At 52.8% G+C, this 25,351-nt stretch overlaps 1 protein-coding gene across 1 annotated transcript in view; it reads right to left on the bottom strand.

The window, feature by feature from the left end:
- LOC143692713 (uncharacterized) overlaps positions 1-12,935 on the bottom strand; it is a 452,855-nt gene extending 439,920 nt beyond the window's left edge. The window contains 1 exon segment of the mRNA XM_077172954.1: positions 12,437-12,935. Coding sequence (XP_077029069.1) covers positions 12,437-12,935 — 499 coding nt within the window.
- Positions 12,936-25,351: the final 12,416 nt, after the last annotated feature.

Genomic DNA, 25,351 nt, shown 5'->3' with positions numbered 1-25,351 from the left:
AGTAGGGCTTTCTTAACTCGTCCTCTAAGAGTTTGCAATATCCAAGAGCCTCCCGATTCCCTATTAGGTGGGTTTGGAGATAATGGTTATCTCCAACCCAGATTACTATCCAAATCATTTATCAGTTCGTTTCAGCTTTAATTTGGTTTCTCCCGGGAGACTGCAAACCTCCCAGCTGTGAGGGGGTTTTACCGGTCCTTTTATGCGACTAGCATGAGTCTATCCTTTTTCAGCGGTTCGTATGGCTGCTTCTGTGCTGAGGAGTACTTGGAACGGTCCTTCCCACCTTGGAGTCAAGGGGTTTTCTTTCCAGCTTTTCACGAGCACCCAATCTCCTGGCTGTACCTGGTGTAAGATAAAATCTAAAGGAGGCCGTTGTGCTAACATACCTTTTTCCCATAATGCCTTTCTGTACTTTGTCAATTCCACCAAATATTTTTGTGTACATGTGTCATTAATGACAGGATGTTCGTTAGGATTTTCTAGGTTATACGGCATCCCATACATCATTTCAAAGGGTGATACCCCTAAATCAGCTCTAGGTCTTGTTCTTATATTTAGCAACGCTAGAGGAATACATTTAACCCAGGTCAAATTGGTTTCTGCTACCAGTTTGGTCAATTGCTTTTTGATTTCCCCATTCATTCGTTTAACTCGTCCAGAGCTCTGGGGATGCCAGGGGGCATGTTGTTCCCACCGTATGCCCAGAGCTGTTGCTAAGTTTTGGGTAATTTGGGAAATAAAATGCGGCCCTCTATCTGAGTCAATGACTTCTGGGACCCCATATCTCGGGATTATCTCTTCCATCAATATTTTCGTAACTACTTTGGCTGTTTCTCTTACGGTTGGGAAGGCTTCCACAAAATGTGTTAGGTGGTCCATCAAGACCAATAAATATTTGGTTCTCCCTACTTTGGGGAGCTCGGTGAAATCTATCTGAATGTGGGAGAAAGGCCTTTTCGCTAGCGGTCGGCCTCCCTCCGGTAATTTTCTCAAATTTTTTTTTTCTATTTACTTGTAAGCAAATTAGGCATCCTCTGGTTACTTGTTTGGCAATGTCCCAGATTCCCACACTCACATACTTTGCAGCAAAATAATCTACCAGTCCCTGTGATCCCCAATGTGTTGGTTTTTTTTTTTGTTTTGTTTTGTTTTGGTTTGGTTTTTTTTGATGTATCTTAGTCAGTAATCTATGTGCCGCATTTTGGTGGTCTCAATGGGGGTTCTGTAGGGGCCATTTAGTGTCCGCAGCCGGGCCTTGGACATGCTGCGTGTCCCAAATACGCATTCCTTCCCTTCTTATCATATTCCGTTCTTCAGTAGAGAACAGAATGCCCAAAATGGACTGCATTTCTTCCCAGGTATAGATGTTTGGTCCTAAGAACTGGTCGACCCTCTCGGCTACCCCAAAAGTGTCCTCTAATAAATATCCCATGTCCTTCTTAAAGTCTCGTACATCTGCCGAACTCAAGGGGACAGTAATAAATCCTATACCCGCCTGTGGTCCACCCATGGGCATCTCCCGTAGAGGGAATAGCCCCGTCTCAACCCTACTGCGGCTCCTTGTAATCGGGCCTTGGTAACCGGTTTGGTTAACCTCCCCTTGGTTACCCTCTTTATCATTGTTTGGTGCAGGTGGTTGTGGAGGTGGTGGGGCATTGGGTGCTAGCGGTGGGACATATGGGGGTGGTGCTATAATTAAGTCGCCCAAATGATTGTCCCTCTTCCCCTTTTTGTCCGGATCCCCTTTCCCTTCTCTTAATTGGAAAACATACACTTCGGGTCTTGCTACCCATATTTTGGCATAATCACTCTCCTCTTGCGAGAAGGGCTCTTTAGAATTTACCCATAGGTTCAAGTCCTGTCGAACCCAGTCTTCAGATGATCCAAACACGGGCCAAAAAACTTTTTTTTTTGAAATCTCTTTCCCACCCCATACTTCCATGCAATAATGTATCATTCTGGCCCTATCCTTAGTCTCGGTCCCCGGGTAATGCTTCCAATTACTAAGCATAAATCCTAGGGGATTGTCCCTTGGAATGGGGGGGAGTTTGACTTAGGTTGGGGTCTTGCTTTTCCCCTGCCCCATTCATCCGGAGTGCCTTCTTTCACTCTCAAATTCCTTTCACTTCCCCTTTTTCGTGGCCCGAGCCCTCGCGGGTCTGCAGGAACCGCACTACTCAAGGGTCCGCACTCACTTGGAGAGTCCGGCTGCCGGCCCTCCTCTCATTCACACTTGTCCACCGCCACACTCCGGGATCCCAACCCCGCCCGAACGGATTCCCTTTTATACTTACGCGTCCTGCGTCTTCGTCCAGACTCCGTGCACAGATTATTAAGGGGTTCACCGGTATAATTTGTCCCGTTTGCTTACTAGTATATATTTTAGGGTTGTCGGTGAGAGTGGCGGAGGTTCTCCCAGAGGGGCCACCCAGAAAGCACTGGATGAGGCGCCCCCCACTCTGGGTAGATCCTACCCGATCCAAACTCTCATCCGAGTCACGGCACCAAATTGTTATAAAATTGACTCAAAACGAGTAATTTCCAATCAAAGAATTTATTAATTATTGAAGCAACTATACTACGTAAGCAAAGGCTCAGTGCTGGGCGACAGGGGAGTCTGCGCTCCACCTACTGCCGCACCAACTAGTTTCTGATTCAGTCCTTTTATCCTCTCCATCCTTCAGGAGTCCATGTTATCTCGGAGTTCTCTGCGCCTGTGCTGGTTGTTGCTAGAGGGTCATCCTTCTGTCTCCTGGTGGTCCGTGATAAAAGGCTGCGGAGTCTTCCTCAGCTGCGTCTTCTTCACCCTATGTCTTTATTTGGTGACTTCTCCGTGGAAAATTACCAAAATCTTATGATTAACGCAATATGTGCCCTATCAAGCTTCAGCCTGCCTTGCAAACTGTGCTCTATCAAGCTTAAGCAAGCAAATATCCTGCCTTGCAGACTGTTTATCTGCCCCTGCCCCTTCCCCAGCTTTTCCCTGGTCATTATCTCTGTGAGTTATCTGCTTGTACCATTTGTCAGCGGGAAAGGTTTCCCTGCTGGGTGTTAATCTGCCCCTGCCCTTTCCCCAGCCTTTCTCTGGTCGTTATTTCTGTTAGTTATCTGTTTGTACCATTTGCTGGGTGGGACTATGTGTGGGCTCCTGCAACCCCTTCCCTGGTATCCTTGTAGCTCATATCTCATGAAGTAGTACAGAAATAGTCAGCAGACAACTCTTGTAACACACTGGTCTCTTTTTCGTGACGAACAAAATGTAGTCCTTCATCTCACCCTGCTCCCTCTGGCTGAGGTGCTGAGAGCTCTGCAGCCCCTGCTGCCATCCCATCTGCCCAGGGCAGCACAAGAGCCCCGGCCTTGGGGCCCTCAAGAGCTGCTCCTGCTCCAGGCCCAGGGCCCATGCCAAAGCTGGGGCAGCCACAAAGCTGTGCCCATTTCTGTTCATTCTGCCCATTTCTGCTCTCATGGGGATGGATCTTCAGCCACTTGGAGGTTGCTGATGAATTTTAATACTCCAGAGCCCGATTCTTTTTGGAGGTCTTCAGTTCAGGAATTCAGTGAGAAAGGCTCCTAAACATTTGCTCAAAATGCCCAAACAAGAAAAGACCCAGGGAATAATTCAAATTTTCAGTTCTTCTCTGGTATTTAGACTGATTTGAGAACTCTATTCAAAGTGAATGTACTATATCGAAAACAATGCGAGAGAATGGTTTGTCCTGTTTCCTTTTCCTGTTTATAGATGGATATCAGCTATCCTCACTTGATATTGATTCTCAGCAGCTTCTAATTGAGTTTGAATAGATATGAAGAAGAAGACCCTTCCTGGCTGACAATCAATAACACTTTGTCCCCATACCCTCCCCACCATTTCCCTCGTCCAAACCCTGGCACTTCTATGGATCAGGAATGGTGTGGCCAGCAGGAGCAGGGCAGGGATTCTTCCCCTGTGCTGGGCACTGGTTGGGCAGCACCGCAAGTGCTGTGTCCAGTTCTGGGCCCCCTGGGGTGGGCAAGAGGAAGAAATTCGTATCAGGAAGAGTAAAGAAATTAAAGGTGAAGCCAAGGAAATGCTCAGGGAAGTTTGGGGGTGTCTGCCAGGCAGCCCTGGCTCTGAGCAACAGCATCTGCAGTGGCACAGGAAACTCCCAGCTGATGGGAACAAACTTTCTGGCTGAGTGCAGAGGCCAGGACAAAGCTGAGTGGTTTCCCTGGTGTCCCCCAGGCCTTGCTGGCCCCAGGGGCTGATGGCATTTGTGCTCCCTCAGGTTCATGTCCCCACAGCAACAGCATGGGGGTGCTGGCCCTGCTGTGTGCAATGCAAACAGGGGCTGCTGAGGCAGTGCTGCCGTGTCTGTGCCTGCAAGGATGGGGCACCTGTGTGAGCTGGGGGAGAGGCCAGGGCTGCAGAGGGGGGATGTTGTTGGCAGCTGCATGAGGACGCTCTGGGACGCTGCCCTGGGCTGTGCAGCGCACTGGGCATGGATCAGCCCCTGCTCTGCTGCTCCTTCCCGTCTGCCCCAGGGCCCTTGCAGAGCCCCAGCCATGCTGTTTGCCCCCAGCCTGCCCACGGCCAGCCTGGGGCTGCTCACGAGGGTTTCTGTGCTGAGCATTGGCCTGGCCGTGTTCTTGAGAGAGCCTGGGCAAGGAGCCTGGAGCCCCCAGGGCCTGGCCTGAGGCGTCAGCGCTGCCCCAGCAGTGCCCATGGCCTGTCCCTGCTGCAGCCCCGGCACTGCCACCCCCAGGGCTGTGCCCGGCCCCGAGAGCACTCAGGCCCTGCAGCAACACCAGGGCCACCAGGGCAGCGGGGCAGGGCCACGGCAGCAGCACTGGCAACACCAAGTGCTGCTGCTGCTGGGCACAGCTGCTGGGCCAGCACTGATCTGCCCCAGCTCTGCACACAGACATTGCTGCTGCAGCCCCAGAGAAGGCAAGACAAGGGGGATCACTTCAGAAAACTTTGCTTGGAGATCCATTAGTTTCTCTAAAGCCATTGAGAGCACAACCCCTCACTGACACAGTTTTTGGCCACAGGGAAGGTGGAGGAAAACAAAATGAGAAATGGCACAAACAATGACATTTCTTTGTGGAAAATATGAAAATACTAAAAGAAAGGAAAATAACCTCCAAAATTAAATGAACAAGAAGAATCAAATATTACTTTTATCACAAGTGATTCGCAGAAATTGGCCAGCAGTTTAATGTTTCTGAAAGCATCCAGTCATCAGTCTCCACACTGCAGCCTTGAGCTCCTGGTTCCTCAGGCTGTAGATGAGGGGATTCAGGGCTGGGGGCACCACCGAGTACAGAACTGACAGGGCCAGATCCAGGGATGGCGAGGACATGGAGGGGGGCTTCAGGTGAGCAAAGATAATAGTGCTGAGGAATAGAGAGAGCACGGCCAGGTGAGGGAGGCAGGTGGAAAAGGCTTTGTGCCGTCCCTGCTCAGAGGGGATCCTCAGCACAGCCCTGAAGATCTGCACATAGGAGAAAACAATGAACACAAAACAACCAAATGATAAACTAGCAGTAACTACAAGAAGCCGAAGTTCCCTGAGATAGGATTTGGAGCAGGAGAGCTTGAGGATCTGTGGGATTTCACAGAAGAACTGGCCCAGGGCATTGCCATGGCACAGGGGCAGGGAAAATGTATTGGCTGTATGCAGCAGTGAATAGAGAAAGGCACTGGCCCAGGCAGCTGCTGCCATGTGGGCACAAGCTCTGCTTCCCAGGAGGGTCCCCTAGTGCAGGGGTTTGCAGATGGACACGTAGCGGTCGTAGCACATGATGGTCAGGAGGCAAAACTCTGCTACAATAAAGAAGAGAAAGAAAAAGAGCTGAGCAGCACATGCAGTGTAGGAGATGTTGCTGGTGTCCCAGAGGGAATTGTGCATGGCTTTGGGGACAGTGGTGCAGATGGAGCCCAGGTCAGTGAGGGCCAGGTTGAGCAGGAAGAAGAACATGGGCGTGTGCAGGTGGTGGCCGCAGGCTACGGCGCTGATGATGAGGCCATTGCCCAGGAGGGCAGCCAGGGAGATGCCCAGCAAGAGGCAGAAGTGCAGGAGCTGCAGCTGCCGTGTGTCTGCCAATGCCAGCAGCAGGAAGTGCCTGATGGAGCTGCTGTTGGACATTTGCTGTGCCTTTGCATGGGGATCTGTAAGAAAAGTAATCATGGAATAGTTGGGTTTGGAGAGGACTTGAAATATCCCAGCACAGCCTGGGGGCACTTTCCCCCCACTGCCTGCCCAGGGCTCTGCTGCCTGGAGCTGTCCCTGCCAGCAGCTGCTTCCCTGTGCCCAGGGCTGGGCCCTGCCAGTGCTGCCAAAGCCCAGCCCAGCCCTGGGGGCTCAGCTCTGCCCTGCAGAGCCCTCCCAGCTCAGGCACTGCCCAGGGGCAGCTCTGGCTCTGCAGGCTCTGATGGCAACGTCAGAGCAACCCTGAGGAGGCTGGAAAAGTGGCTCTGATGCTGCCTCTAAGGGCTGATTTCTGTCACTGCCCAATTTATTCATATCTGAGAGAAATTTTATTTTTTTTTTATCTCAGCCTGAACTGAGAGATTAATATCTATGGGCAATTTCCCATCCCAGCAACCCAGAGCAGTAGATTAAAAAAGCAGGATTTTCCCTTTTATTCAGTCCCTGCCTTGCTCTTCTCCCTGTATAATCTACTTGGAAATGTTCTGCAGTGAAATGCCATGCTGGGAGCAGTCCTGAACAATGCAGCATCCTCCCCACACAAGGAGAACACTTCCAAGCCTCACCAGCTGTCTCCTCCCACCCAGATCTTGTGCCCCAGTGCTGGGAGCAGCTGCCAGGGCTGGCTGAGAGCTGTCCCTGGCAGGCAGCAGAGTCCCTGCCCCAGCACAGCGCCCTGGGCTGCAGGACCCTGCTCTGCAGAACAGCTCTGAGCACCCCTGGCTGCTCTGCACAAGAGACAAGCAGAGAATGTACTCACAGGCTCTGCAGGCATTGGCATGTTCCAGCTTGAGGAGATGGCTCCAGGAGCTGCAGCTGCACTGTCCTGCAGCCAGAGGTTCCTGTGCCAAGGGCTGGCAGTGATTGTGCCCCAGGCACTTCTCAGCCCCTTCCCAGCCCTGACTGATTGAAGCTCTCTGTGCCTCTGGGCTGTGCCCGGGCTGGCTGCAGGCAGTGCCCCAGCCCTGCTGGGCTGGCAGAAGAGCTGCTCATCCAGAGAAATGTGCTTTTGAAGCTCTTCTTGGTGACCAGGAGCTGCCTCTGTGCCAGGAGCCCAGCCCAGCTCAGCAGCACAGACACAGCACAAGGACTTTAATCAGCCTCTGGGCCTTTGTGCTCAGGCCCTGAACATCAGTCCCTGAGAGGGAGCTGAAGAAACCTCTCCAGAACTGCAAGGCAGAATCCAACTCCAAACTTTCTTGGACTTTTAATGGGTCCCAGAGAGGGACAGGACTGAGCAAGTGTCCCCAGGCCCCAGGCAGAGCAGAGAACTGCAGGCAGTGATGACAGGTGGGGACAAAGAGAAGCCAAGTCTTGGTGCCCTGGGGCACAGCAGGGTCTGTGCCAGCAAGGGCTGGGAGGAGACACCTTGTGCTGAGGCCCTGGGGCCTCCTGGCACAGCCCCAGCCAGGCTGGGCACTGTCAGCCCCTTGTGCTGCCCTCAGCATCCCCCCCTAGCCCACATCCCAGTGGCCTCAAGGATCTGCTGCAAGGAGTCCCTGGGGAGCCTTGCTCAGCAATGGCCCTGGGGGCTCCTTCATGCTCCCTGCAGGGACTGCAGGTTTTTCAAAGGACTTTGGCTTTGGCTTTGGCCTTGGAGTCTCTGAGAGGTATGTGCAATCATGGCCTCCAATTATCTGCTATAATTAGTCCCTGGAGATTCTCTGCCTGTTGCAGCATTGATTGGGACTCATTAATACTTCAGGGTACTTAAGTTTTTTAAGCTACTTCCCCTTTCCCTTTTGATACAGACTCTATAAGAAAGATTGTGCATTTACAGGCTCCAATTATCTGCTTAATGAGTCTCTGGAGAGCCGTTATCAGTAACAACATTCAGTGGGCTCATTAATGCTTCAAGGTACTTTAGTTATTTTAAGGTTCTTGGTGTTTCCCTTTTGATACAGACTCTGTGAGAGGTTTGTGCAATCATGGCCCCAATTATCTGCTTTAATGAGTCCCTGGAGAGCTTTGTATGACACTCAGTGGTGCTCAGTAATGCTTTGAGCTTCTCAAATTTTTTAAGGTAGTTTGGAATTTCCTTTCCACACTGAGACTCTGGGAGGTTTTTGTGCCATCCTGGCCTCCAATTCTCTCCTCCAAGGAGTCCATGAGGAGCCTGTGTTGGGGATGGACCTCAGTGGGACCCATTCATGCTTTGAGACACTTTGGGGTTTTCTTCTGACTTTGACTCCTGGAAAGGTTTGTGCAATCTCCTCTCAGGCCTTGAGGTTCCAGGGCTCAGCTCCAAATGCACCACGGGGCTCATTGGGATGCAGCAAGTCCTGACAAACCATGGCTTTGCCTTGATTTCCCTCTGCTCTATTGCATTTTATCAGGGATGTATCTGGAGTGATTTTGGTTTGCTAATTTGAGATTTCTCAGCCAATGCATCTATTAGTGCAGTGGGATCAGTGTTGGCTAATTACCATTGCACTCACTGGAATATATTTACTCATTTCCTGCTGTGAGATAGGATTAGGAGAAAGGCAAAGTAGGCTCAACATTTTAAAAGGGTATATAGAAAAGTTTATTACCAGTAAATAGAAGAAAGAGTAATAAGAATCTGAACACTTCTCCTCTCCCTACAACCTTTTCTTTCTTACTGACAATGCAAGGAGACAAAACCTGAAAGTTTCAGTCAGTTTACACCATCTAGAACAGTCTTTCTTCAGTTCACTTAGGGAGAGGAGTCTCTCTTTCATGCTATGGAGACTTCTCCATAAGAAAAACATTTGCTCGTGGCTCTCAATTCCCACCAAGAGCAGCTGCCCAGAAAATCTGCAATCGTGAAGTCCCTCCCATTTTTCACAGCTTTTCCCACAGCTGTTTTTATGGGCCATGTCAGCTTATGGGGTATGAGTTTAAAGATGAGCTGTTCAAGAGCAAAGAATCTCTTCATCTATTTCTGAAATCATCTTCATCTCTGAGAACAGAGATCTTCTTCTTCTCTCCCTGATACCACAGGATCTCATTACTCTTCTCTCTTTCTCTGTTGAAACTTCTCATGGGATCAGAGCTACTTCAACATTTGCTTACTTTAGCATGGAGGTTTTTGCTGAACAGGTCATCAACCCATATTTTCAATTAGTCATAGGGAAAAAGAGAGTCTTATGTATCAATTACATCCTTCCCCATAGCTTTACAAGAGGATTTCAGCCCCAAGATCAAGGCATCTCCTCATTCCTCCCATCTGGGGCTCAACTTCCCCTTCACTGACCTCGGTGTCTTCATGTTGCTCTTCTCTGTGCCTGCACGTTGTCCTTTTCTCTCACTGGAGGGAGGATGGAAGCACTGAAAGAGTTCATATCTCACCCGGGGCCTGCAGATGGTTCCGTGCCCCCGGCCGGGCTCGGTGCTTGCGGCCGGAGCTGTTTTACGATGGAGGTTTCTGCAGCGGCTGCGCTGGGGCTGTGTCAGGATGGGCCGCGCTGGGGCAGGGCCAGGATCTCAGCAGCCAGGCCAGAGCACAGCAGCAGCACGGCCGGGGGCCGATGGCTTCTCCTGCCCCTGCCCAGGGCTTGCGGCTGAAGCCCAAGGGTGGCAGAATCTTGGCCGAGCCGGCCTGGCCCGGGGCTGCTCCTGGGGCCCGGCGGATCCTGGCTGGGCCCGGGCTGGCGGCGGGGCAGGGCTCAGCAGGGCCCAGATGTTCCCAACTGCAGCCATGGCCTGGCCCGGCCTCGGCCCCGCGGCCTCCCCTGCCCTGCCCGGCAGCCGATGGGGCCTGGCGGGGTCCCTGGGAAGGGGCCCGGCCCCACGGCAGGAGCCGCCCGGCCTGGCCTGGCTGAGACGGGGCCGGGTCAGCCTTGTTACCTCTGTGCCAGCCAGAAGGGAAAGAGACCCTCCCAGGCTTTCTCATCTTTAACATGTGTCTTCACAGAGCCGTGTACAGTTTCCTTAGTGGTTTAACAGATTGTCAATTCTCAAAGATAATTACTGATTGATGTTTTTGTCAGACATGGAGGAAACTGCTAGCAGCTTCTCTTAGGACATCACTTCTGTGATGCAAAACCACCACAACTGCACAGAGCACAGAGCTCCTTTGTCCATATATAGTGGTCGTGTGTCTGAGGCCTCAAAATACCTCCTTGGGAGATCTCTGGGCCCTCTCTAAGGTGTTTTGAAATGAAAACATTCAATTCAGAGTGTAAGAAAAATCACCAGAAGACATGGCCAGCCTGACCTGTCTGTCCTTGCTACTTTTGTCTGGATATATGGAATTTGGGAGGTCAAATTCTAATTTTGGCCATGGACCATGGACATGAAGGTTGGTTCTTTTCCGTAGGAAGGAAGGAACAGAGCCCCAGTGTTTGCCAGGCAGAACAGAGGTGACCACCAGAGGACAAGGCCAGCCAGAAGTGGCAGGTTTTTTTTCTGAGAGAAACCCTTGCATATAGGAAAATTTTTTGAGAGAATACCAATTTTGGCAATGGACATTTAAAAAGAGGGACGGTTGTTTTCCATAGCAAGGAAAGCACGGAGCCCCAGTTTCCAAGAGCTGATGAGAGGCGGCCCTTGACATCACAACATCAGCCAGACCTGTCAGGTGGCCCCTGGGAGGCCAAGCCAGCCAGGCCTGTTCAATGTTCCCTCAGTTCCATGGGGCCCCACAGTGTCCCAATGGTCCCTTGCTTCCCTGAGGCCCTGAGGTGCCATAATGCCCCCTTGGTGACACCAGGCCCTCAAGGGTCCCAATGGTCTCCATGGTTCCATCAGGCCCCACAGAGCCATAATGGTCTCTGGGTTCCATGAAGCCCCGCTGTGTCACCATGGCCCCTTGGTTCCATGGGCTCCAGTGGTGCCACAATGATCCCCTTGGTTCCATGAGGTCCCCACAGTGTCCCAGCGATCTCCATGGGAAGGGAAGGACCCAGCCCCAGTGTTGCAGGGGCAGTCACCAGAGGCCAAGGCCAGCCAGGCTTGATGGTACTGGCAGATTGTGCCTGGGAGTAACCTTTGGATATACAGAATTTTGGAGGTGGAATCCCAATTTCAGACATGGACACCTGGAGGATAAGGATGCTTGTTTTCCATTGGAAAGAAAGCACGGAACACTGATACAACAGTGACATCTAGGGATTTATGGGGAGCATTGGAGATCGTTTCTGCACCTCGTGACCCAACAGGAGCTTCTCTAATAAATGTTGCCTGAAGCTCCCACTGTGCCCATGACAGGAACCCATGTGAGTGTCTGGGACATCCCAGCTCTTTGGCAGCCTGGGGACTCCTGGGATGTCACCATGGAATGGCTGTGACTGCCTCTGACCACAGGGCTCTTTACCATCCCCAGAAAGCCCTGGGAGGTCTCCATGGAGCCCCTGTCTCTGCCTGTGACATTGCAGCTCTGGAACAGCCTGGAGACTCTTGGAAAGTCCCCATGGAACCCCTCTGATGGCCTGTGACAAATCTGATCCTTAGCAGGCAACTATCACCAGCCCCCTGTTGCTATGGTCAGTTTCCATGGCAACCATCACCAGCCCCCTGTTGCTATGGGCAGTTTCCATGGCAACCATCCCCAGCCCCCTGTTGCTATGCTCAGTCCCTTGGCAGCTCCATGGAGACCCCATGCCAGGGGTGGTTGCCATGGCCACCAGGGCTGGCACCAGCTGGGATGCTCGGTTTACATGGGCCGGGCTTCAGGAATGGGATTCCCCAATTTCCTGCTCCCGCTAAAACCGCGCTGCCCTCGCTGCCCTCCCGCCTCCCATGGAAAGCACAAAAGGCAAAGATCCTGGGCTGGGATAAGAACAATTTATTGGGAACAGCAACGAGATAAAGAACAAACAGGAACAGAAACAATATTGATAACAGAAGGGATAAGTAAAACTATTTACAGAGAAAACTACAACATCAACAACTAGTTCTTCCTGGCAATGTATTTCCTCCTGTCTGGAAAGGACACCCTTCTCCTCAGGGAGAGAGAGACAGAGTCCCTTTCCTGCCCCTGGCAATGACTTGAGGTGGGAGTGAATGTAATGACAGGGCCATGGCCAGACCCTCATGTTCTCCAATCCCACATCATGTCATTGGCAGGGGCAACAAAACGGAGAGGTGTCTTCCCAGCATGGATCACGGGGAACATGGATCACAAAGGCTCTGACCAACGTGGGGTCTCCAATGGGGGATAAAGCTGAAGCGGTGCAAGAAGCTGTTCCTGAAGTTGGGGCATGTGCAGGGCTTCTTTTACTGATGCCTCCGTTGGTGTCTGCTCAAGTGAGAGCTGCTGGTGAAGCTCTTCCCACACTGGGGACACTCGTAGGGCCTCTCCCCAGTGTGGATGCGCTGGTGGGTGACGAGGGTGGAGTTGTGCTTGAAGCCCTTCCCGCAGTCAGGGCAGAGGAAGGGCCTCTCATCCGTGTGAATGTGCTGGTGCTGGAGGAGCTGAGAGTTGGTGTGAAACCTCTTCCCACACTCGGGGCACTTGTAGGGCTGCTCCCCTGTGTGGATCATTTGGTGGATGATCGTTTGGGGCTTCCTACTAAAGGTCATCCCACATTCCCCACAGTTGTATGGCCTTTCCCCAGTGTGGATCCTCTGGTGGCAGATCAAGAGAGACTTCTGCCTAAAGCTCTTCCCACATTCCCCACATTCATAGGGTTGTTCCCTGGTGTGGGTCTTCTGGTGGGAGATCAGGTTAGAGTTCTGGCTGAAGCTCATCCCACATTCCCCACACTCATAGGGCTTCTCCCCGGTGTGGATCCGCTGGTGCCTGATGAGGTGGGAGTTGCACTTGAAGCCCATCCCACAGTCAGGGCAGCAGAAGGGCCTCTCATCCGTGTGAATCCGCTCATGCAGGAGGAGATCTGAGTTGGTGTAAAACCTCTTCTGACACTGGGGACACTCGTAGGGCCTCGCCCTCTCCCCAGCGTGGATGCGCTGGTGGGTGATGAGGGTGGAGTTGCGCTTGAAGCCCTTCCCACAGCCAGGGCAGCGGAAGGGCCTCTCCTCTGTGTGAATCTGCTGGTGCTGGAGGAGACTGGAGCTGGTCTGAAACCTCTTCTGGCACTCAGGACACTCATAGGGCCTCTCCCCAGTGTGGATGCGTTGGTGGATGATGAGGGCAGAGCTGCAGCTGAAGCCCTTCCCACACTCTCCACACTGGTAGGGCCATTCCCCAGTGTGGATCATCTGGTGGCTGATCAGGGTGCTGCTCTGCCTGAAGCTCTTCCCACACTCCAAGCACTTGTGGGGCTTCTCCCTATTGTGAAGCTGCCCATGGACCACCAGCTCTGAGCTCTGGCTGAAGCTCTGTCCACCTTCCAGGCTCAGGGTGGGTCTTTCCTCCTCAGAGCACCCTGGGCTGGGTTTGCAGCCCCTCTTATTGCAGAATCTCTGGGGATTTTCCTCCCCATTGGATTCCTGTGCCCTTGAGTCACTCAAAATGGCCTCATCCATGAGTTTCTGCTATGGGGATTTCTCCTCTCTGGTCTGCATCCTCAGTTTCTTCCCGGGGGGAGGAAGGCCAAGGAGAGGATGGGATTTGCCACCGTGCCAGAGGGAAGGGGAAGGAGATCGCCCCAGTGCATCCCCAGCAGGACGGGGCTGGCAGCAGGGTTGTCCTGCAGCCAGGGGCTGTGCTGGGCTGGGAGATGGAGCAGGAGAGAGGGGGAAAGGGGCACTGACTTCCTCCTCACCTTCCTGCATGTCCCGGGGCTCCTTCCTCTTCCTTGCAGCCTCCTCCTCCATCTGGCAAAGGTTTGGGAATGGGAAATCCTGTTTTGGGAAGAAAAGCAAGGGATGAGCGCATTGAATTTTTTACTGGTTTCAAGGCAAACCTGGGGGAGAGTCTAAACCAGAATTACAATTTTATAAGAAAATGAAGATCAAGGCAATGATACAGAAACACAGCCTTAAACTGACAGAGTCAGGATATAACCTGACACTCTGTTGCTGCTCAGGGTGGTGGCAGCAGTCCCATTAAATGGTGGCTGCAGTCCTGTTGGAGTGATGAACGTGATTCTGTCCAAGCAGTGATCCTGTAGAAGGGTCTGGTCTTCCTCTGAAGGTCCAGTGGTGGTTCTGGAGCTCTTGTCCTCTGGGAATCCAGTAGGCAAGCTGCTCCTGGTGTTGCAAGGCTCAGCTTATATCCAGGTAGGAATGCTTGGATCCTCCCCCTGGGCGGAGCATGCCACAATGGGATGATGGAATTTGATCAGTCCTGCAGTGACACTCAATGGCCCATTCCCAGAAGATATCTCCCCTGGAGGGCGTTATCAGGGCTGAGTCATGGAAGAGATCAAGAACACTGCCCCACCTGTTTAGAGTAGTTGATGAAGATGGGGATTGAAAACATGCATTTGGTTCCATCTTACATTGCAACCTGAAACAGTTGGGGAATCCCTGCTCAGGGGGTGAACACCACCCCCCTTACCCAAACTGGCTCAGGTGTAAAACCCCCACCCTGGGAAGGCCACACACACAGGGGACAATGTCACACTTGCCTGCCCCAGGGGAGGTCTCTGTCCCTGTCACTCCCTTGCTCTCCCTCCCCTTTTTTCTTTCTTTCCAACTCTCTCTCTACCTCACATTTACTGTTTAATAAAATCCACCTTGGATTTGGTCTTGTTAGCACCTTAATTGAGGTGGAGGCGTCTCTCCGGAAATTTTCTTATCCAGATTGTGAGATTATTTTGGCACAGTGAGTTCAGGGCACTGTTGTCTGACCCCAGGTGCCTTTGACAACAGCATGGTTCCCTTCACTGAGGAGGTTGTGGCTCTTTCTGGAAGAACTCTCAGAAACTTGTACACAGTCCCTCCTTCCTCTTGGGGAACTTATGGAAGAACTGATGAGGAAAATGGCTGTTGTGGGTGGCCAGTGAAAAAGAAAATATTTTGTTGTCCTTCTTTGAAAAGTTTGTTAAAATCACTGGAGGAAAGGGAGCAAATGATACCAGCGAGACTGACAGGGTTCATCCACCCCATGGTGAGGAAGACAAGGCTGCTAAAAGTCCCAGAGGAAGCCCAGCTCAAGTAGCTAAATTCCCAAATAACTCCAACCAGGGGTCTCTGGGAGGATTTTTTTGGAGAGTGTTTGGAGCGAGCCAAGGGGAGGAAGAAGAAGCCGCAGTTTGTTTTCATACACTGCACTCACTCCTCCACATTCCGGCTCCTGGATGGACAGAGGGCAGGACAGAGCTCTCCTTTGCTTTTAGTTAGTTTTTAGCTCTCTGAGGCAGAGAAGTTCCTCCAAATGTGTTTTTTCTTTTTCTTTGGAGCTGTTTAAATCTGCTCTGGACTGAACACCCAGAACACCACCGGCAGCTCCCACCTGTGATCCACCGGGCTGAGCCTGGGCCGGGGCCTTTCCAGTGCTGGAGGGACTGATAAGAGACTGATAAGAGACTGAGTGAGCCGAGCTAAAGCCCAAGGAGAGACTTGCAGAGTTTGTCATCTCTTTTGGAGCAGCAGGAGGTTTTATTGCTTAATATTGTTCAATTTTTGTGCTGTTGAATGCTTTGCCTGTTAAATAAAAAGTTTTTTTCCACTTTTCTCCAAGGAAATATTTTCCCAAACTGACCGTGGGAGGGGCTGCTGAATCTGCATTCTTGAGGAAACTCCTTTTGGAGGTTTTCTCCCAAATTTGCCCTAAACCAGGACAGGGTGGTGGAAAGAAGGGGGAAGCCCAAGTGGCTGGATTGAGGGGAGGCTGGAGAGAGGGGGACCCTGGGACTCCAGAATCCCCCAGAATCCCTAAGCAGGATCCTGGAGAGGTGGGATCCCCAGGACCCATGGCATCCCTAGTCCTGAGATGGGGGACCACCAGAACCACAGAGGGATGAGACTGGAAATGGGACACTCCTGGTGGCGCTTTTTTTATACACTCTTGATTTTTGGAGGTTTTTATGGACATCAGGTGACTTCTAGAGATGGACTTGGGCAAGAGGAATCCCCAACCCAAGGCATTCACACCTTGTTTCTCCCCAAATCAGTATTTTCCCCAAACCTTCCCACAGTGACATCCCCTCCTGTCCTGCTCTGGGTGAGCTCAGTCCCAAACCTGACCCTGATCCTGGTCTCAATCTCACTCCATGTTTAGACACACTCACTGTTCTGTATTAAATCCCATCCTAGTCCCAGACTCATCTAGCCCCAGACCTGATCCCAACCCCAGCCCTAAAGCCAATCCCATGTCTCGCCTTAACCCCAATCCCAGCTCTAATCCAAATCTCAGCCCCAACTCTAAGCCCAGCCCCAATTCCAGCCCCTTCCTAAATCCTCAGCCCCAAACCAAATCCCAGGTTCAGCCCTTCTGGGGCTTTGGGGGTGTCTCTGTCCCTGTGACCCCGATGATGTTTGGGTGGGGTCCCAGCAGGGCTGAGAGGGACAGAGACCCCCCCGGCCTCGCCAGGGGTGAGAAGGTGGCAGAGCCCCCCCAGCCCCGAGCAGCCTCAGCGGTGAGAGGGACACAGAGCCCCTGGTGCCCAGCCCTGCACAGGCATTGCCTGAGGCCAGAGGGATGGAGACCCCCCGAGCATCCCCCAGGGCCAGGGGACAGAGAGCCCCGAGCATCCCCTGGGCTGAGAGGGACAGAGACTGCCCCGAGCACCCCCTGGCACAGGGGAGAGAGGGAGGGAGACCCCCCAGGCATTCCCTGGGTGAGAATGATGGAGACCCCTGGGGAATGGCCTGGGGTGACAGGGACAGGGACACCCCTGGGGAATGGCCTGGGGTGACAGGGACAGGGACACCCCTGGGGAATGGCCTGGGGTGACAGGGACAGGGACAACCCTGGGGAATGGCCTGGGGTGACAGGGACAGGGACAACCCTCCCAAGCCCCTCCCAAGCATCCCCCAGGGCAAGAGGCACAGAGACCCCTCGAGGATCCCCAGAGCACTGGACAAAATAAACTTGGCAGAAATCAAAATTAACTCTGCATAAATCACTTTGATGAATATTTGATTTTCTCACAAGTCACATGTGATGAAAACACAAACAAATCCCAAACATGAACAAAATGACAATAGAAGCAATTCTGTGGCAATTCCAAGTTTCATTGGTTCCTGCAGAGCTCCAGATCAGCTGCTGGCAGGTTCTAAGAAAAGAAAAGCGGAAATTCAGCCCAATACATTTTACGAAAAGGAAGGGAAAGCTCTGTGTAGCTGTCACAAAGGTGACAGGGATAAAGAGAAAAATGATTCTCACATTTGGCAAAGCCCCCAAGCCTGTGAATCTGGGAGTTATTCGGGAATTTAGCTACTTGAGCTGGGCTTCTTGAGAGACTTTTAGCAGCCTTGTGTTCCTCACCTTGGGGTGAATGAACCTTGTCAGTCTCAATGGTAGCATTTGCTCCCTTTCCTCCAATGATTTTAACAAACTTTTCAAGGAAGGACATCAAAATATTTTCTTTACACTGGCCACCCACAACAGCCATTTTCCTCATCAGTTCTCCCGTAAGTTGCTCAGAGGAAGCTGCGTCCAAGTTTCCAAGGGGTTCATCCAGAAAAAAGCAAAACCTCCTCAGCGGAGGGAACCATGCTGTTGTCAAAGGCACTTGGGGTCAGACAACAGTGTCCTGAACTCACTGTGCCAAAATAATGTCACAATCTGGTTAAGAAAATGCTTAGAGAGATTCCTCTGCCCCGATTAAGGTGCTAAGAAAACCAAAAACAAAGTGGATTTTATTAAACTGTAAATGGGAGGTAGAGAGAGAGTTGGAATGAAAGAGAAAAGGAAGGGAGAGCAAGGGAGTGACAGGGACAGAGACCTCCCCTGGGGCAGGGCAAGTGTGACATTGTCCCCTGTGTGTGAGGCCTTCCCGGGGTGGGGGTTTCACACCTGAGCCAGTTTGGGTAAGGGGGGTGGTGTTCACCCCCTGAGCAGGGATTCCCCCACTGTTTCAGGCTGCAGTGTAAGATGGAACCAAATGCATGTTTTCAATGCCCATCTTCATCAACTGCTATCAACAGGTGGGGCAGTGTTCTTGATCTCTTCCATGACTCAGCCCTGATAACGCCCTCCAGGGGAGATATCTTCTGGGAATGGGCCATTGAGTGTCACTGCAGGACTGATAAAATTCCATCCTCCCATTGTGGGATGCTCCGCCCAGGGGGAGGATCCAAGCATTCCTACCTGGATATAAGCTGAGCCTTGCAACACCAGGAGCAGCTTGCCTACTGGATTCCCAGAGGACAAGAGCTCCAGAACCACCACTGGACTTCCAGAGGAAGACCAGACCCTTCTACAGGATCACTGCTTGGACAGAATCACGTTCATCACTCCAACAGGACTGCAGCCACCATTTAATGGGACTGCTGCCACCACCCTGAGCAGCAACAGGGTGTCAGGTTATATCCTGACTCTGTCAGTTTAGGGCAGTGTTTCTGTATCATTGCCTTGATCTTCATTTTCTTATTAAATTGTAATTGTGACTTACACTCGCTCCCAGGTTTGCCTTCAAACCAGAACAAAAGACAATGTGCGCACCCTTTGTTTTCTTCCCAAACCAGGATTTCCCATTCCCAAACCTTGACTGGATGGAGGAGGAGGCTGTGAGGAAGAGGAAGGAGCCCTGGGATACCCAGGCAGGTGAGGAGGAAGTCAGTGCCCCTTTCCCCCTCTCTCCTGCTCCATCTCCCAGCCCAGCATGGCCCCCGGCTGCAGGACAACCCTGCTGCCAACCCCGTCCTGCTGGGGATGCACTGGGGGGATCTCCTTCCCCTTCCCTCTGGCACGGACGCAAATCCCATCCCCTCCTTGTCCTTCCTCCCCCAGACAAGAAGCTGAGGATGGAGACCAGGGAGGACAAATCTCTCTAGCAGAACCTCATGGAAGAGGCTGTTTTTAGTGACTCCACAGTGCAGAATTCCAATGGAGAGGAAAATCCACAGAGATCCTGCAGGAGGGGATGCTGCAAACCCAGCCCAGGGTGCTCTGAGGAGGAAAGACCCACCCTGAGCCAGGAAGGTGGACAGAGCTTCAGCCAGAGCTCAGAGCTGGTGGTCCATGGGCAGCTTCATGATGGGGAGAAACCCCACAAGTGCTTGGAGTGTGGGAAGAGCTTCAGGCAGAGCAGCACCCTGATCAGCCACCAGATGATCCACACTGGGGAATGGCCCTACCAGTGTGGGGAATGTGGGAAGGGCTTCAGCTGCAGCTCTGCCCTCATCATCCACCAATGCATCCACACTGGGGAGAGGCCCTATGAGTGTCCCCAGTGTGGGAAGAGCTTCACCAGCAGCTCTCACTTGACAAGACACCAACAGAGGCACCGGTAAGAGAAGCCCTGCAAAAGGCTCAAATTCAGGAGGAGCTTTTTACCCAGCTCCAGCTTCAACCCCCATAGTAGAAGCTACATTGGGAAGAGCCCTGGTGATCCATGTTCCCTGTGATCCATGCTGGGAAGACACCTGTATCTTTTCCTGCCCCTGCCAATGACATGATGTGGAATGAAGCACATGAGGGTCTGGCCATGGCCCTGTCATTACATTCACTCCCACCTCAGGTCATTGCCAGGGGCAGGAAAGGGACTCTCTCTCTCTCTCTTCCAGAGGAGAAGGGTGTCCTTTCCAGACAGGGGAAATACGAAACTGGGAAGAGCCAGTTGTTGATGTTGTAGTTTTCCCTGTAAACATTTTTTTTGATCCCTTCTGTTATCAATATTGTTTCTGTTCCTGTTTGTTCCTTATCTGGTTGCTGTTCCCAATAAATTGTTCTTATCCCAGTCCAGGATCTTTGCCTTTTGTACTTTCCATGGGAGGTGGGACAGCAGCGAGGGCAGCGCGGTTTTAGCGGGAGCAGGAAATTGGGGAATCCCATTGCTGAAGCCCGGCCCGTGGAAACCGAGCATCCCAGCTGGTGCCAGCCCTGGTGGCCACGGCAGCAGCCTTGGGAGCGGGTCCCTGGCTGGGGCTGTGGGAACCTCTTCCCTCTGGTGCCCAGGGACAGGAGTGGAGGGAGCGGCTGCAGCTGAGTCGGGGCAGGCTCAGCTTGGATGTCAGGAAAAGGTTTTTGCCCAGAGGCTGCTGGGGCCCTGGCCAGGCTCCCCAGGGAAGGGTCCCAGCTCCAGGGCTCTCTGAGCTGCAGCAGCGTTTGGCCAGCGCTGCCAGGCCCAGGCTGGCATTGTTGGGGTGTCCTGTGCAGGGCCAGCAGTTGGACTGGAGGATCCTGATGGGTCCCTCCCAGCTCAGCCAATTCTGTGCTTCTGGGATCCCATCAGCCTGGGGATGGGGCTGCCAATGGTTGCCATGGCAACGGGCTCTGGCTGCAGGCCTGAGCTGGTGTCCATGGCAACCACCCCTGGCATGGGGTCTCCATGGAGCTGCCAAGGCACTGACCATAGCAACAGGGGGCTGGTGATGGTTGCCATGGAAACTGACCATAGCAACAGGGGCCTGGTGATGGTTGCCTGCTCAGGATCAGATTTGTCACAGGCCCTCAGAGGGGTTCCATGGGGACTTTCCAAGAGTCTCCAGGCTGTTCCAGAGCTGGAATGTCACACCCAGAGCCAGGGGCTCCATGGAGACCTCCCAGGGCTTTCTGGGGATGGTAAAGAGCCCTGTGGTCAGAGGCAGTCCCAGCCATTCCATGGTGACATCCCAGGGCACCTTGGGCTGCAAAGGCACCCATCTGTCACAGGCACTCACGGGGGCTCCACGGTGACATCCCAGGAGTCCCCAGGCTGCCAAAGAGCCGGGATGGCCCAGACACTCACAGGGGTTCCTGTCATGGGCACAGTGGGAGCTTCAGGAAAAAGCTTTATTTCTTTTTTGGAGAAACTCCTGCGGAGTCAGGAGGTGGAGAAATGACACCCAACAGCCACCATGGATCCTCAAAACCCTGCAGGACCCCTAGACTTCTAAAATTCTTTCTAAGAGAGGAGACTGGGAGCGCTGGATCCAACTCCAGCCCCAGACTTTGTCCATGGTGTCAAAGATTTGACAGGTGGAATTGAACTTTAACACAATTTGTCCTGCAGGATAAATGATAGAATGCCAGATAGATTTATTTAACTATGTCTCTGGCTTATTCTGATCATGGTCAGATGGAAAGATCACTAGCACAGTTATTTAAGCCACAGTTCAATTGCTACAACAATTATCAGAATATAATGCTGTAGGAAGCAATTTTGAAGTCATCAGGCCCTTGCTGGAGTTGTTGGAGCCCATTGCAGGCAGAGCCTCCTGCTCCAGCAGGAACTGCCTTTCCTGTGCCATCAGCAGGGCAGGTCCCGCTGCAGGAAAAGCCCCAGGCCAGCCCCAGCACAGGGAAGGCCTTGGGCACAAGGGCAGAGTGCCGTGCTGGGACTGTGCCAGGGAGAGCCTGAGGCACCAAAGGCACCTTGGCAGCAGCAGCTGCTTGCAGGCCATGGCCAGAAGCCTCCCTTGGCAGCCGGGCCTGGTGGCCACCACTGCAGAGCTGCTGCCTCAGGGCTCATTCCTGGCTGGCCTCTGAAAAGCCACTTGTGCTCCAGGAGCCTGACTGGGAAGCCATTGGCCCCAGCACCTTGGGGACAAGATATCAATGACAAAACTCTTCATGCCAGCAGAGCCAAGGCAGGGGCAGAGGAAAGGGCAGGGCCAGGCCCAGGGGACAGGGCTGCCATGGTGATGGCTGTGAGGGCACTGCCCCTGCAGCAGCCTGGCTGCCCTCAGCAGACATTCTGGCCAGAAGCGTTGTGAGGGCACCCAGCACATCAGAGAACCCACACTGCAGGAATTCTGTCACTGGGGATGAGAGGGGATTTCACTGGGTCAGGTTGGACAAAGCTCACGCTCTTGGACCATTCCTGGGATGGGGCACCCACTTCTCTGGAAAAACAGTTGCACTTTCATGCCACTTTCATAATTGTAAAATATTTCCTCTTCTAACAAATGTAAATGCACCCTCATTCAGTTTAGAGATATTGACCGTTTTTCTGTCATGGGAAGATTTGGAAGAAAATAACTTTGGTCTCTATTTTTCCATTTTCACAGAACTTGGAGAGGACCCAGAAATCTCCCAAGATGGGGTTTGGAGGTGCCATCACAAAACCAGAAGGAAGAGGCTGAGGGCTCTGGGGTCAGTGGTGTGGAGACTGAGGACAGAACAGGAATAGCCTGGGAGGAATTGGAGGGTGGTTTCAGAGAGGCTGGAGCTTTTGTTCCTAGTGGGAATGAGCCTGAAGAAGACATAATAGCACCAAGGGCAGCTGGGGAGGCCCAGAGTGGACACCAGGAGAAAGGAATTTCCCTGCCAGGGCAGGGATGTGGTGCAGCACGTCCCCCAGCAGGAGCCTGGATCAGCCCAAGGCTTTGTGTGGGCAGGCAGAGGCAGGCAGGAGGCAGAGCTGTCAGCAAAGGAAGGGGCCAGCCAGGTGGGGCAGCCGGGGGATGCCCACAGCCTGCAGGGACAGAGGTGCAGGTTTGCTCAGCACCAGAGACACCTTTGCCTTGCTTGTCCCCACCTGTCATCACTGCCACCAGTGTTCTGCTCCACCTGGAACTTGGGGATGCTTTTTCAGTCCTGTCCTTCAGATGGATCTTTTTTAAAGTATGAGAAACTTCAGTGTTTCACCCTCTTTTTGAATCCCTGAGAAGTTCTTTGAGCACACTCTGAGGGACTGAGTCTGATGCAAAGATCACCAAAGCCCCAGAGGGTCATTACAGTCCTTGTGCTGTGTCTGTGCTGCTGAGCTGGGCCAGGCTCCTGGCCCAGAGGCAGCTCCTGGCAAGGGCAGCAGAGCTGCAGAGAGACAGCTCTGGCCAGGAGCAGCTCCTGTGCACAGCCCAGCAGGGCTGGGGCACTGCCAGGGCCCCTCAGGGACACCAGCAGGGCACAGACAGAGCTCTCAGGGGCTCAGCACTGGCCGGGGCTGTGGCATGTCCCAGAGGGGGCTGTGTCACAGCAGCTCCTCCGTGGCTGTGTCATGGAGGCACAGAGCAGCTGTGATGTCAGCAAGGGGCTGTGTGACAGCCCAGAGTGGGCTGTGTGAGGTCACAGATTGGGCTATGACATCACAGAGTTTGTTGTGTGAGGTCACTGAGCAGCTACGGCATCATAGAGGGGACTGTGTGACATCACAGAGCAGGCTGTGACCTCATGGCATGGCTGTATGACATCATAGAGCAGGCTATGAGAAAAAGTGTGTGCTGTGACATTACAGAGTGGCAGTATGACATCACAGAGAAGGCTTTGTGACATCACTGAGGGGATTGTGACATCACAAAGCTGTCTGTGACATCATAGAGTAGGGTGTGAGGTTATAGAGCAGATTCTCCCATCATAGAGGATGGAACTGTGACATGAGGGAGTGGGTTGTGACATCACTGGCTGGCGGTAAAATCATAGAGCAGGCTGTGACATCACAGAAAAGACAGTGACATCACATGATGACTTTGTGATATCGCAGTGTCTTCTGTGACATCACAGAGCAGATGTATCACATCACAGGGTGACACCAAAGGGGACTGTGTGACATCACATGAATTTGTATGACATCACAGATGGCTGTGTGACCTCACAGGAAGTCTGTGTGACATCACCAGATGTTTTATGACATCACAGGGATTGTGACATCATAGGAAGATTGTGTGACATCACTGGGGGTGTTTTAAATCACACAGGGGGCTGTGTGAGATCACAGTGGCTGTGTGACATCACAGGGGCTGTGTGAGGTCACTGGGGAGGTCACTCTGCCCCGGCCCCCCTCACAGTTCCCCCCAGAGCAGTCCAACCCTGCTCGTGCACAGCGGGGTCCCCTGTCTCCCCGGGTCCCCCCGCCCCCGGCGCCGCAGCCTCCCCCAGAGGATGTTCCATGAGATCGACCCCAGAGCCTGACATGGGGACGGGGGCTGGGGCCCTGGGGGTGGCACAGGGGGACAGGGACCCCCCGGCAGCAGCGTCCCCGTGTCCCCCAGGGCCAGAGCCTGGGCCAGGGCTCCTTCACCCTGGTACAAACGAGGCCTTGAGAGCGCTGAAAAAATCCCCAGCAAGGGATCAGCAAAAACCAGATTGAATATTAAGGGACAGCAGGACAAAGTTCCTTGGCAAGAGTCACTCTGCTCCTGACTGGACACTTCAGGCACACCAAGAAAACAAAGCAACAACGAAACCAAACAAAATCCATGCAATCAAACCAGAAATGAACCAAGAACTGTCCCTGTGTGTGTGTATGACAAAAGTACAGTGATGGCCAGGATAAAAGGAATATGACCCAAAGGTTTAACAGAGCTCAAACTTAACAGGACTTAACCGAAACTGATAGCTTAAATGTCACAATTCAGGCAAAAAGAGCAGCAACAGTATTTAACCTAAATTATAACCTATGACTTTGCAATTTAACAGAGGAATAACACTTAACAGTATTTAACTTAGCCTAATAACTTACATTAAAATAACAACTTAGCAAGAGAACAACTCTCAGGAGCATTTATCTTAGCTCATACCTCATGACTGAACATTCCGTACAGGCCCGACTGTCTCAGCTATCCAAGGCACTCAAACCCCTCAGAGAGCAGCATTTCTGCCACATTTCCCCAGCACAGGCACTCCTGTGTGCACACAGACACAAAGAGTCAGTGCAAGGCACCTGGGAGAAATTCCCCTCAGGGCGGGAAATGCTCCCTGTGGATCCTTTGGCATCTTCCCAGCGGGCCAAGGGTTGAGCCTGGAGGAGTGGGGGGATCGGCCCAGGCTCTGTCATTGTTGGGGATCCCTGAGTGCAGCAAACGGGAGAGTTCCCAGCTGGGAGAGGCCCCACTCAGAGGGAGTCGCTGGCCCAGGAGAGCTCCAAGGGCTCCTTTTGGAGCGCTGTTTGCAGGGCCCCAAGAGAGGGGCTTCAGTCCCAGCAATGGTTCATCCTGGCCACAATTGGCACCAACAGCTTTCTTTGGCAGTGTGAGAACAGGGATGTTGTGCCACTGAGGGAACAAAACCAGTTCCCAGGGCTGCTCCTCCAGAAAGCAGGAGCTGGTTGGGCAGCAGCAGTGCCTGGAGCAGACAGTGTTTGGGATGAGCTGCAGAGGAGCTGAGCCCAGGGGCTGTTGGCCAAGGCCGAGGCCCAAGGAGCATTTCTCAGCTGGCAGGGCGGCCTGAGAAGGGGAGGGGGGAATGCAGCAGCACAGGGCCCATGGAACCAAGGGAGCATTGTGACACTGTGGGGCCCTGTGAGACCAAGGGACCATTGTGACACTCTGGGGCCCTGTGAGACCAACGGACCATTGTGACACTGTGGGGCCTC

Source organism: Agelaius phoeniceus, assembly GCF_051311805.1.
Source record: "Agelaius phoeniceus isolate bAgePho1 chromosome W unlocalized genomic scaffold, bAgePho1.hap1 SUPER_W_unloc_2, whole genome shotgun sequence".
Taxonomy (NCBI): Eukaryota; Metazoa; Chordata; class Aves; order Passeriformes; family Icteridae; genus Agelaius; species Agelaius phoeniceus.
Note: the sequence above shows the minus strand (reverse complement) of the source record. Positions and strands in the feature narration are given on the sequence as shown.